A 14,493-nucleotide genomic window follows, 5' to 3' on the forward strand; every position below is an offset into this window, starting at 1 on the left:
GGGTGCAGATAATCTGGCCTTGAGACAGCTGACATAACAGGAGGATTTTTTTCATGAATTTTAAGAAAACTTATGAAGACAGCAGTGAGGTTTGTCTTTATATTCTAATCTATTGAATCTCCTTAGCTAGAGTTTACAGAAGTCTGTTTTAAGTAGCAAAGCTCCAACTTGCTATAGAAGAAATAGAAAATAGAGGAAATACAAAATGCAGGTCTGAAATGACTAGTATTACATTTTGTTTTTTAAAACTATTTAAATCCAAGCCACCCTTCTACTTAAATGATGACTCCTCTTTGATCTTCTAGGAAAGTTGTCTTGTTTGCCATTTATTTGGAAAAAGCCTTTCTCTTCCCCACTTTTTGCTCTTCTAAATTTTTCAACTGTGTAATCAGGAATAAGAGAAACATGACTTCTACATAAAATCATCTCAGAAGCTGTCTCTGCTCTCATGAAGCCTTCTGAGGGTCTCCTTTCCTTACACTGAGACTGACAGGGCAGTGTTTGGGAGGGCTGAGTGTGCACCTGGGCTGGGTGTTCCTGGCTGCCAGGTGGTGTGGGCAGCCTGGTTCAGGTGCAAGCATTCATTTGCCTGGGCTGTTGCAGAGTTTTAACTGTAGTTGCACACCTGCAATGTGGTTTAAAATTAGAAATTGACTTGAAAGCGGTATTTTGTATGTGAAACCTTTGAGCCTGGGAAATGTTCAGGGTTACTCTGAACTTATTTCCAAGATTATAGCTTGAGATTGTGTTGAAAACTACTTGAAATGTGTTATTTCTCTCCAAAATGAAAAAAAAAAATATTTACAGGGTTCAATAATACAAAAGATCTCAGAAGGTGCTGCTGTACTCCTATGCACATTTCTACACAGGGAATGAGTTAGAAGCGAATAGCAAGTTTCTTGTGGAAAATCAGCCAGAAATCTAAGGATAAACTAGTTATCAAATTATGTCATTTCCAAAATGTCTGCTGTTGCTGCTAAAATCCCCAAATGTTTCAGTTTACGTGTCTGTATATAGGCTTTATTGCTTTAGCTAATAATTTGGCACTGACCAGGCTCTGAAATAAAGGCTTATTCATTGTTTTCTCCAATTACTATACAAACATTTTAGGTTTCCTGCCAAATGAAGGACATTTGGAAAAAATATCTTAAAACCTTTTTCCTCTTTTTTTTGGTCTTAAAAAAAAGCTTCTACAAACCTGAGAAATGCCTCTTTAAATAACAATGTTCTATCAGAAACATGACTGATAGGTTATAGTATAAAATATAAAATGTTAAGGAATGAAGTCTACATTAAGTTTACCCCAAGCCTCATGCCTATGAAGCTGCCATTTCCTGTATCAGCACAGCAGAGTCCTGTGTTCCTGGTCCATGCAGTGCTGCCTTCTCTCCTGCTTCTATCTCTCCCTCTCTCAGGCAGTCTGAAGGATATCTACAATCCTACCAGGCACAGGTGACAATATTTACCTGAGAAACTCTGTTCACATCTCCTGGTGGACCTTTTTATAGCTATGAAAGGAGACATATCCGAATATGTAAGGCTCCTTCTACATTTATTGCTAAAAGCCAGATACAGTAGAATACCACCAGTATTTTTGCTATAGCAGGGAAATGGAATAGGGATTAACTTCCATTTAGTATCTTGATTTCTTGAGGGAAGTGATACAATGGGAGGGACAGGCAGAACTGTGTGGTCCATGCTGACAGCAGGACAATGAGAGGAGGCCCCTGGGCTGGATTTGTGCCCTCACAATCTACTGACTGTCCTGGGACAAGCAGGAAAGCAAGGAGGGGCTGAGCTGCACCCTTGGCTGCTGCCAGCAGAAACTGCTGATCTGCCTTCAGCCGCTTGCTCTTGTTCATGGCTTTTGCTGTGTGCCAGCTTCCTCCTCTGGACAGGAACTTCCAAGGAAAAGGGAGGGAGAGACACAGCAGTTGACACCCCTGACAGTCACTTTCTCCTCAAGAGCCAGAGAATTTCCCATTTCCATGACACCATCCCAGCCTCTGCTCTGACCTTGAAGGCCTTCTCTAATTGGGCATGTAGCTTATCAGAAAACACATTTTCATCTTTGAGAAACAGGAAGACAAGATTCTGTTAAAACTGGGAAAGGGAGTTGAAATTTATACATTTGGCAGATGTGAAAATTTTTGGAATTTCAAACCAGAAACACCGAGACATAATTTTTCATTTTGAGTAAATTGGGCTTTTGAAACATTGCCAAAAAAATTCTTGCAAAACAAATTCAAGCCATTGCAAAGTGAAAAGCTTCTACTTCAGGTGTTTGCTTCAACTTTTGCTTTTTCAGCTGAACAACTTGTTGAAGCATATTTTCCTGGAGAGAATTCCTTTGAAAAAAAAAAAGTTATTTGATTAATTTTTAAAATATAGATGAAATGAAGCTACCATTTTACAGAAAGTGTTTGTGCAGAGACATTTTGACAGGTGGTAAGTTTAGGGGGGCCTTTTTATGTATTTGATGTTGTAATAAATGCCTGTTTGCTTCTACTTTTATGCTTTTATTTAAAAGCATTGTGAGGAAGGATTATGGTAGATATTAGAGCTGGGAGGCAGAGATCTTGAAGAACAGTGATCATTTATTGCAGAGCATGAAAACAGAGGTAATTTTCATAAATAACCCTATAATTAAATTTCATGGGGACATTGGGAAGTCACCAAGTCTAACTCCTGCTCAAAGAAGGAGCAACACTGAGGTCAGGTCAGGTTTACTGCAACTTTGTCCAGTCAGATCTCAAACACTTCCAAGCATGAATGGAAATTCCAAAACCTATATTTCACACTAAACCAAAATACTTTTATGAAGTGAGAAAAAATGGTTCACTTAATTTTCCATTATTCACTTCTTATCAGTGCAAATGAGGAATTGATAAACGAGTGTGGTTTGACCTGGTAGCTCTCTCTTTGCCTTACCTATAAATCAGCTGGTGAGGGGCTGGAAACCAGACCTTACTTTCCTCCTCAAAAAGAATGCTGTCAGTACTAATTTCAAAGCTAATCACCTAATTATGGTTTATCAGGATTTTTACTGCAAACTAAGCAAATATTAAATTGTTAGTAAACAGAGTTCATATTTAGACCAGTGTAATAGCTATGTTCAGTCTACTTCAAATGAGTTTATAAAAGTCTCTCAGTGACTTGCACAGGATTTGGACCCAGTTTATTGTGCATGGATTTTAAATATAAATTATGCATGTTTAAGATAGTGAATTGTAATATTAGCATGCAGATATGCAGTAGCAGAAACACAAGGCTGGGAGGTGCTTTGGGATGTTCTCCTCACTTGTCCCTGGGCAGGATCACCAGTGCAAATCTTGGTTTATGTTCACCTACACTGTTCTGAAAGTTCTCCAATGATCAGGAGCAGTTTACTTCAAGGCCTTGCAGTTAGAGCAGCTTAGCTGAAGGCCACTACTGGACTCGTTAGCTTTGGCTGTGGAAAAAAAACTGTGCCCTTTATGTGAGGCTTTCCACATATTTGCAAGGTTTTAATGTGACTTTTTGTGGGAACAAACAACACTGGTTGTTCAGCCTTTCAACACAAGTCAAGTTTCAGAGACCTCAAACTGATTTTTCTCCTCTCCACTTTACCCTGAATTTCTGTGCCCAACCTGGAGCCAGAGGAGGCTTTATCAGTGCCAAAACCTTGTTCAGTTTAAATGCTGGGTATCCTTATCATTTTGCATTTAAACAGTATTCTTTTCCTGATATCCTGATATTCTTTTCCTGATAGTTGCTAGTTGGCTTGAAATTATCTAGATAGTGAATATGCAAATGAGATTCAAAGGTGAAGAAAAGCTAGTGGGAAAACCTCAATGAAATGCAATCCAATCTGTGGTGGATGATCCAACTGTCACACTGCCCATTGGTAACTGTCACCAGGACCTGGGACTCCAAGGCCACTGCGAAGACCAAGCAAGCATTATTCTCTAGGAGTATTTTCCTTTATCACCTCTGTCTGCATTGCAGACATCCCACAGGGATGAAAAAACCCATTTGAACTTGTATTAGTATATAAAGACTGAAGCACAGTAATAACAGCTTAGTCATGGGCCTGAAGGAGGAGCTTGGGTTTGGCTGGACTTCCAGACTTTTGGGAATGTAATGTCAAGTAGTGTGCTAGACAGGAAAGGAGCACAGACACAGTTTACTAGGTGTTTTCTGTTTTCTTTTTCACTACGCAACTGTTCTTACTTAGGTATGTTAGGGTTCAGTATCTTCTTTTTAAGCACACAGTTTATCAAAAAACTGGGCATAAATGCCACATACTCTAGACACAGCTTTGAAACAAGAACTTTGGGAACATGCTCTCAAAACAGGGCTCTTTGGATCCCCTCTACACATTTACAGCTGTCTGAGTCATTTTCCTCTGATAAATGGTTTGAATCCATGACATGCACAACTTATTGAGAATTTCCAAAAGAGTGCACAATGGGTATTTTTTGATCTTTCAGACACTTAAATAGCTTACATTTTCAGAGGTAAGATGGATGTGGCCAATTTATAGCCCACTATACTTTGGTTGCAAGATTTCTGCAAGTCTTTTTAATAAAAGTAGAAATTATCTGAAAAAATATATTCAGCTAATCTCAGAAATGCTAAGAAAACTTGGCACAGCTAAGTTCTAGAATATGAGAACAAAAAATAACAGCCTGCAATAAATTTTGTAGTATATTTAATATCACGGAGTTGTCAAAGTGGCTCCATGTGACAAAAAAAAAAATTAAAAAATCTAAGCCAAGTCCAAGTTATCTACAATAGTTTAATGCAGCTTCTCAATGAAAAAATAGGAATAAATTAAATCAGCATGTTGTGCAAAAAGAGTACTCCTCAGAGCCTCACATTCATCCAGTATCTTGTAATGTGGAATTTTAGTATGTGAATAAGTATTTGCAGAATGAACACCTAAAAGCTACAATTCTTTATAGAACTATGTGTAGGTGAAGAAATGTGCATAACTAAATGTGTTTAAAAGCTAGAGAATGAAGGTGCTAGACATACAGACTTTTTTTCTGGAGTGCCACACATGGTTTGAAAGCAATTACATATAGGAGAGATTTAACACCTTTTCCCTCCTTGTAACACAGGCTGACAGGTTCTGTTCTGATCTCACTAACACCACTAACTCACCAGATGTAAAATTGTTGTTTTCTTTTCTTATGTGTCCCATATTTTCATCTTTACCTCTGCAAGAAGAATACTCATTCTGGTGATTCAAATACTGCTTTGTTTGTATCAGGGATATTTCAGTAACTCGCTAGGCCAACAGAATTGGAGAGGCCTAAATAAATAGGAGAGGCCTGTACAGCACTAGATTAAATGCCACCAAGTATACTCTGATGAAAAACTATGGTGGAACCTGAAAAATGGAGCCCATACAGGGTGTCAGATTCCTCCAAGAATGGAGAGATTAACCTCTCATCCTGTAACTGAGTAATAATAATATCTCAGTTCAATAGAGAAAAGACTTTTATTTACATGCTGTCTCACAATATCCAATAACCTACTACAAAATGCAAAATGTAGCAACTGTCAAAAACATTTTCAGAGTGAATGTTAGGATTTTCTAAGGTCTGTGATCTCCTTTAATTCCAGAGCACTTTGAAATCTCACCTTTATTTTAAAGGGAAGATAAATTCCAAGAAGTTTGTGTTTGTTTTGCCTTTTTTAAAAAATTAAGATTTTAGAGCTAAAACCAGACAGATTTTTTCCAGCTTTGTAGAGATGCTAGTTTGATCCTCACTGCCATCTTAGTCAGCCTTTGGTACCTGGAGAAATCGCAGCTGTGAATTCCTTAAATGTTCTCCACCTTTGAGATCCTTGCATAACCATAAGGCACAAGTCAAATCAGATGAATGTTTGAGGCATGAGAGTTGCTCCAGTCTTGCAGCCAAAGAGCTGCCAAAGCTGCAGTGTATCTGACCACAGGGAGGGACAGCTTCAGGGCAGCGTGATCTGGCAGCCCAAGCTATGCACTAAGAAGAAAGGACTAAACTCAGCTTGACACTGATTTCTTCCACATCCTGCATGAAACCACAGAAGCAAATCTATGCAAACTCAAGCAGCCACAGCAATTACCTACTGCTCCTATTGACTTGAAGCTGTGCTCTCAAGGCACTTGAGTTTTACAGGATCTGCTTCAAAGATCCCTGTTGGCAGTGCAAAGACTCCCACTGTTGGCCCCATTAACAAGGACCATGCCACGCATTTCAGCCACAGGTTTAAACATGCAGTGCAGAAAGAGACTGAGTTTCCCACTACATATATGTCTGTACTCCTGTGAGCATGCACATGGCATTTTCCTCTGTAAGTACAGTGTAAAATTGGGAAACACGCTCTGCAACATTCCTCTGTCTCAGAAACTGGGATAAATAGTGGCAGTGAATGGGAATTTGACTGCAGAACAGTGATATTTGCCCATTTTCTTTCCCCAGCACATCACCATGAGGTAAGGGTTCCTTGCCTGTGCAGAAATTCACAGGAGTTGTCAGAGAGGTTTTTTCAATGAGCTTGGCACTGGCACAGTATTTGAATACAGTTAGGGCAGAGACACCAGTGGAACCAGTGCTTGGCAGAAAGACCAGGTAGAGCAGTTTGAAAATTCTGAATACAGAGATGCTTTGCTGGAGCTCTGAACTTGGGCTTCTGTTGCTCCTTATTAAATTAACAACTGGAATAGCATAGGCAATAAATGAGGTCCAGGTTTTGTGTGTTTACTTTCCTAAGTAGATTTTGGAAAAATGGCAAAGGTTCCTTCTCTCAGCAACATCTTAGAATGTGAACTAGGTGCTTTATTTACAAATGTCTACATAGACTGTATCTAGACATAGACACCATACCCCATTATTCTATACTTTTTGCAAATTAAACTTCTATGATAGGTCTGAGTTTAGGCTGATGACATCATGGAAGAGAATTCATGTCAATAACATTCTTAACAATTTAAAGGACCAAGATTCATTTTGTATAGGCCACACTTGGTACAAAGCAACTCACTGTTTATATTTTATAGGATTTAAAAATAAAGATATAGTGATAATGGGTTTAAAGAGACAATGTAACCTTTTTTTAAAAGATCTTCTAATAATTTCTATACCTGCTATATAAAAAAATGTCATATAGAATCATACATCTTTAATATTACTGGTCCAGAACTCATTGGATTTTTTTTTCCTGGTAGGGGAAAAAAGCCCCTATGGTCATGAGGCATAGGTACAGTACCTTCAGGTACACAAATAATTATACAAAGCTTTGACAGATATATATTTATATTTATATATCATGCAATCAACCACTTGTAAACCAGATAGAAGAAGTACTCTCATTCCTTACCTTCCTTGCTATTTAAAGATCTTGTTTATTTTTTATGGCACTGTCAATGATAATTTAAGAGCAGGGCTATATTAAGAACAGTGCTTTTAACCTTTATTCTCTAAACATTTTTCACTTCATTCAAGTCAATGAGAATTCTGTATGTGCAAGAACATCAGGGAGGTATGAGTAAGATGTTACTGTCTAAGCCACTGAAACTCACAAACTAGTTTTGTAAGAAATGTAGGTATGCTAGAAAGGTGATACTAAAGATTAGTGCTGGGTTTTTTATGGACATAATTATTGCAGCAAACAGCTTTTAGCAAATGCAGGCAAATTGGAAATGATGAATTGGAATCATAACATTGCTCTTATTTCTGGTAGTTTCCTAAACAGAAAAGAACATGTTCTATCACCATGTATGACACAAACTACATGGTAAAATAGAAGTCTGCTAAATCCCATTTCAATTTTAAAACAGATAGTTGTGGACACAATATTAGAGAAATTGCAGATACAAGAGGTACTTAAAAACTAAAGCTGGCGCTTTTTGTTTATAATTATTTAACCCCCTGTAATATGATCATCACTTAAGATATAAATCTGAATTGATACATGCATTTTCATCAACTTTTACAGCAACAGAAAAAAACCATATATTTTCAGTGGTGATAACAGGTAGAATTAAGGGAGGATATTAAGTCCTAAAGCTGTTACACAATTTCTTTGCTATGCAGAAAAAACTTCATAGAACACCCCATTTCAAAATGTGTTTCTAATTAGGCAATTTCATAAAAACAAAAGAAAAATACTGTATGATTTACTGATACACATTTTGTCCAGATCAGATTAGTTTATCTCTTCTCTCTATGCAGGTTTAAGGACTTTAAAAACACACAACTACAGCCCTTTTTGTGGTAGGGTTTGCTAAACAACTTATTTTTGACATCACTAGCAAAACTAAGCATCAAAACCTTAAGATATTAAGCAATGCATATAATGTTCAAATTAAGAAATTAATTCTTGTCAAAAGCAGTGGTAACAAATGGGGACTTTATGACAAAAGCCTGATCCTGCCATTGCTGCTCCCTTCTTGTGCACAATGTTTTCAATGTTTTGAACATAACTTGTGTACACAGGGTCATCCTCTTTAGAACTGTCCTCAAACTCAGATAACATAAGCAAAGTGTGTATGTTTCTGTGAATGCTTAACTCTGCTTTTCCTCAAGAAAGCACTTGCCTGTGGTAGAAGAAATCTTCAGTTAAAGAGAATCAATTTGATATCACCTGTCCCTTAACTAACACAAACAGCACCGTGCACACAGAGCAGAAGGCACTGACAAGCTCTGCTCTGGGATGCCACATGTACGTGTAGCCAGGCACGTGCAAGGAGATGAAAAGCACGAAAGAACAGCCTTGAGAAGGACAGGGGAATAGAGGCAAAGTATACATGCTTTGTGTGAAGAAACTGAGAAAACCAGACTTGGTTAGTTAGTCCTACAGAATGAAAGCTGAGAGAGGATGTGATTGAATGCTGAGAGAGGATATGATTGCAGTCTATTAATACATCCTGAGATAAACACCAGGGAGGGATAAGAGCTATTTCAGTGGAGGACAATGTTGGCAGGAGAACAAATGACTATAAAGTGGCCATGAGTTACACTCATCCTAGAAACTGGAAGATTTCTAGTTAGGAGAGGATTGAGGTTCTGGAGCAGCTTCCCACAGCAGCAGTAGCAAAGGCAAAATACTGAAATGCTTCCCAAGTAAAACCTGATCTGTTTTCAAAAGGGGCTATATGATATGGCTGCCTGGAACCATAGACTGCATGTGGTGAGTGAGCAGATGTTTCCCTGTCCTGGGTTCCTTTACTCATTCCTCCCAAACTCACAGGATAGTCACAGAGTATGCCAGTAGGAAGTCTTTCCACTTCCTGGTTCACAGAGAAATTGAAGACTTTGCAAATTAAGTCTGAAAAAAAATATATACAGCATGTGCAATTTAAGAGAATTAGTGTTCCTACACAATCCTAAATTGTTTGTATCTCCTGGATTTCTGTGTGCATGTCCTCAATTTTCACTAACATGTTTAATCCCTAGTGCCTCAAACTATAAAAATACCTATGAAATAAATAATGCATTACTGCTCCAACACTGACACATTCACTTGGTCTGTGTGAGCTGATTGTCAAGAGACCTGTAGCATTATTTGGTTTCTCAGACAGCATGGCAAAGCACAACCATACACCCCCAGTCCAGAGTTTCTCACTCTGCCACATATATAGGAGTTGGAGTTTCAATCCTCTTGTTAAGTAATGTATGCTATGGCATGGTTCTATCTTTACATTCTTCTCTAACATGCTAAATTAACTAGATTAAACACTAAAGAAACCAGAGTATTTTTGATCTCCTAGAAGCAAAGAAAATGTCATAGTTTTTTCATAAAGAAAATTCTTACTCAACCTAGATCAAAATAAGGAGTAGAAGTATTTTCAAGTGCCACACCCAAGACTGCAAACATACTTTAATTCCATAGCTTTCATTAGAATTAATGAAAGATATACAGAGAAAGTGATAAAGTTAGTCTATGCATAACAACAAGAGGAATACGCTCAAAGCTCATCTGATGTTAGCCTTGATTTCATGCTCTCCTTCCTCTGCTGGCAGATGTTTTTCTGCCTGTATTTGGTTTATAAATGTCTGACATCCTCAACAACAAATTAATTGTAGTTATTTTTTATGCAGATCAATTCTGCTGAAAGTCACACAATAAGAGGCTAGGAGGTTAAAGTCATAATGAAGTGGATGCTGGTAATGTCCACATCTGTGTTTTTAGTGTATTGGCAGCATTTTAATCTCCTTGGGATTTTACACAGACATAGGATGTTGTTGAAATTGTGAAAGTTTAAGCCAGCAACACAACTGCATCCAGCTGAAACCAGAAAATTAAGAAACCTGGTTCACTGTGCTTGGGAGCCTCAGGGAAAGAAAAAATGTAGATTGGCATGTGCTTTTAGTGCACACTGGTTTATACCTCTTTTTGAAGGAAATAAATATTGCCAGCTTTGCCACTACAGAGAAGTTCTAGGAGTCAAAGACCATCACATTTTGCGAAGTACAGCAAACCTCTTCCATAGGACAAAAAAGACTTTGCACCTGGAGCCTGTGTTACTGCAACACTGACTCAAAGTTTCCTCTGAATGTAACAATTTCTTCTCCTTTAGCATATGTAACTTGTTGTATTAAGTGCCGTTGCCAAACTGATAGCACAGAGTTCAGCCCGATAGAAAATTACAGAGTAGCCATTTTTAAAGTTACCAGAATCTACTTAGCTGCGTGCCTAGATTAATGTCTTCTGTAATACTTACAAGGCAAATAGTGTACTTTGTCCATCAGCATTGTGATAAAGAATAGATTAAAGGAACACATGGCTAGCTTGGCACTTTGTCAAGATACTTCTTCAGTGTTACTCACTCTAAAGTATTTCAGTCAAATTCTGCGTTGCTAAATCAAGGACTAAAGAAAATCTTGATGCATATTTTTTCAGAATATTATATATTACTTACCTGGGGGCAGTCTTTGATGTAGTGTCCCTTGTTAAAGCAGAGGTGGCACAGGTAGTTAGGAGGTGGCCTCTTGCTGGGTTTTCTGGCTTCTGAAGAAAGGGACAGGTCAGAGAAATGCTCGGTGAGGGAGCTTAACCCATCCACAATGTTGTTAAGCGAGCCATAAGGTGATGCACTCTTGTAGAGACTGCTGCTCAGAGCCTGCAAAAGAAAACAAGTCACATGCAACACAGTATTGTATTAAGGATTGTTCTGGGGGAGATTTGAATGGGGGATAGATAAAAATAGCAGGAAAAACAAAGTGATTGTTTTTTTCTTAGGAACATGGCTACACATTTGAGGGAAGCAATATACAGGCTTCACAATGGCAATGCAATGGAGCTGGTCACCCCACTGTTGAGGAAATTTTGAGCTTGCCATGGTTCTCTTAGTGCAACCTTTCCTTAAGCAATGATTGCTTTCTTGTGCTTGGCCATAATGCATTCATAGTACAGTTAGATTATGCAGGCAAAAAGCTGAAAGAACAACTCACAAAACAGAATCCTTTTGTGTCCCAAACTACTTAGGCAAAGAATACTGAAGTCAGGGAAAGGAAAGAACACCAAGAAAAATGCAAAGTAACTTCCAATTTCCAATCTGGTTAATCAGACAGTCAACACAGAGTCCCATGTTCAAATAATAACAAGCATTGAGAGCTACATCTGGTTTGGATTTTCTAAGGGGGAACCTGCTGTGGTTTAAATATTTCCTGATAAACAGTAAATACCTAGGTTTTGTACTTCACCTCAATAGGATCTTCACTCTCTCAATCTGCAAATCAAAATCAGTAGCTCCTAATTTGCCATTCAGTAGTTTTAGAACAGCAGGAAACCCATCAACACCTAAATAGGTATTCTCCCTAATGGAGATAAGAAGGATTAATTCACTTTAACCACTTAAGGACCAAAAGAAACCTTAGTGGAGTTCAAAAAGAAAATTCAAACTCTTTTAAAAATTAACATCATAATTAATCACTGTAGAAATAGGACCAACTGTTCAGTGTCCTTTCCATCCTCACATGATGGGACACATTTCACATGGTGTTTCCACCTTAGGTCTGCAATGCTGTGCTCATGTAATTCTCCTGCCATCAGAGAATTACTGCTGGCTTATGGGAAGGTGACATAAGAAGAGGTCCAATCTGTGACTGTGCTTTAATTCTACTGAATTCAAATATTTCAATGGGGTCTTTATATGTGTTTTCATGTGTTTATACATGTTATATATATTTTGAAGACATGCACTGAAATTTATTTAGAGTTTGTGAAATTAATCTGAAATTGAAATTAAATTAATTTCAGAGATCTCAAACATTCAGGGTGCCTGCACAGTGAGTGTTTTCTGGGTGACAGCTGCATACCAAAAACTAATATTAAAGCTCTAGGCACAAATACCTGGGTGAGCCCCCAACTATCCCTGAATTCCATCCCTCCACAGATGGTGTACAGAAGAATTCAGCCTAGTAATCTGCTTCACCCACTTGCACTGTAGTCAAACACAACATGCTGAACTCCACTGACTCCTCTTGCTGAAGCTGGTACACAGCAGCAGGATCAATTTAAGAGGCCCAGAGTGGAATCTAATGTCACCTGAGACTTCACATATGCCCTGGGGCTAAAACATCCTGTGTAGCATAATTCTGTGCTGTGCAAGATGATGTGGCTGAGAGGAGAATCAGCCACTTTGTTTCAGGAGTTAAAGCCACAGATTTTAAAAAGAAAAGGTATTTCAAAAATGAAAAAAAGCTTTTAGCTGCTTTAGCCATCAAGCAACCAGAGACCTCCAATGGTCACTGGAATTTAGTTCTAGGATTTATTGGATGCTATTGGAATGAGAAATTCTTGGCATCAAATTTTGAAAAGGAAGGGGAAGTGCTGTGAATGCCAAAATAATATTAATTAAGGGTCTTCAAGAAGTTCTTGTCTCCCTAGGAGCCACTTTCTCTTATATACTCTTGGAAAAATATAAAATCCTTCTTTTTAAGAGATCCTCTTGCCAAGAGATTGTTAAAGTACTTCACCTGCATTGCACCCATTAGTAGCTTTGCAAATTCCTTATTATCTGATTTTATAGAAGGGTGAAAGTATGAACACAGAATGTATGAAGTCACAAATTCTTTACCTATTGCCAAAATCCGGAATATCTTCTGGGGATGCAGAATAACTCCTGCCCATCAGGAGGTTGCTATTTTTTCCCCCAGGGCCAACTCAGTAAAAAACCAAAACATATCCATCTGCTGCCTACAGTGGGCTTTGAATTGGACACATGGCATGCAGTGATGACTGTTTTCTTTCCTACATATCTTTTACACTGAGCTATTGCCCTCATTAAAAGGGAGCAATTTGGAACCACAGCTGGGTATTTTGTACCTCACTCCTCCACCAACCCTTCCTGGCACATTTCGGGCCAATACTTGAAAACAAGGTGCAGTTTGGCACCTTGGCAGCAAACCTTCACAAACTTTTGTTTCCACCGTGGCAGCCAGGAGCTGTGCCAGAGGCTAGGATCCCATGGGACCATGGGCTGCACTGACACTAAAACATACCCCTAGCAGCCACCAAGGGTTCTGTGGCCAAAGAGTGGCACACTGCTCTAAAAGTGGCCACCTGGTTCAGCTGGCAGGGCACTTGCTCAATGCATGCCACAGCTGGACATGGCAAAACATTCAGTGCACACACAGCACTGTGAAACACTTCCCTACAATCATCCTGAGGCCCAGTGGTAAAAAAGAAGAAACAAATATAACATTCCAGAACATGACAGTAAAGGAGAAGATGGACATTGCTGATGACACTGGTACTTTAAAGAACAATGCATTCCTTTGGAAAATGCCTAGATGATCCCAAGATGCAGCCCATCCCTCTGGGTATAGTCAGGCAAAGGATTCAGCAGTTCCTGCCAATCTGACCTGGAAAATAGCCTTAAATCTGTTTGACTCCAAGTCAATGTGAAAAACACATCAATCTGGCGCTTGAAAGTTGCTATAAAGAGCACCAGCACAAATGGTGCTACATCCTGTTTCTGGCTCTGGAAATCTCCAGTTCTTCAGAAAGAGATGAGGAAATAAACCATTCCCAAAAGCCAAGTTATATAATAAGGGTGGCAATGGGAAAGTTCATCCCAGCCCCTGGAATCAAATAGTGAAAGCTTAGGGCTTGTAACAAATGTGATGAAATGGTGATTGACTCCATTTTGTCATTGTAAAAGACAAAGGGTGAATGAATATTGCTGAGATACATAAAACAGTTTTGGTTTGGTTTTTTTTTTTCTTTCTAGGGCACTCAATTGAGCAGAACAGGCAATTCAGCCCTTACTAAGTATTTGCACTGCTGCAAAGAGGATTTTTAAGAAGGGTTTTGAATAAAAACTTTGAATTAGCTTCACACCAAAAGGGGATGTCCAGGGGGTGATTAGAGTGCCAGAGAGAGTGTTGATGGCCTCAGACAGAAAACAGAGATGAAGAAACAAATGCATTCTGACTCACTCTGGTCTCAAGTGTATTAGTACTCATCTGGGAGGTGGCAGGGAGATTGCTCCCCTCATGAATTCCACCAAAAGCA

At 38.7% G+C, this 14,493-nt stretch overlaps 1 protein-coding gene across 1 annotated transcript in view; it reads right to left on the reverse strand.

The window, feature by feature from the left end:
• ZCCHC24 (zinc finger CCHC-type containing 24) overlaps positions 1–14,493 on the reverse strand; it is a 107,385-nt gene that overhangs the window by 79,685 nt on the left and 13,207 nt on the right. Inside the window, exon 2 of the mRNA XM_054637395.2 lies at positions 10,895–11,095. Within this exon, the coding sequence (XP_054493370.1) occupies positions 10,895–11,095 (201 nt within the window). The remainder of the gene's footprint in view (positions 1–10,894; positions 11,096–14,493) is intronic.

Source organism: Agelaius phoeniceus, chromosome 9, assembly GCF_051311805.1.
Source record: "Agelaius phoeniceus isolate bAgePho1 chromosome 9, bAgePho1.hap1, whole genome shotgun sequence".
NCBI classification, from domain to species: Eukaryota; Metazoa; Chordata; class Aves; order Passeriformes; family Icteridae; genus Agelaius; species Agelaius phoeniceus.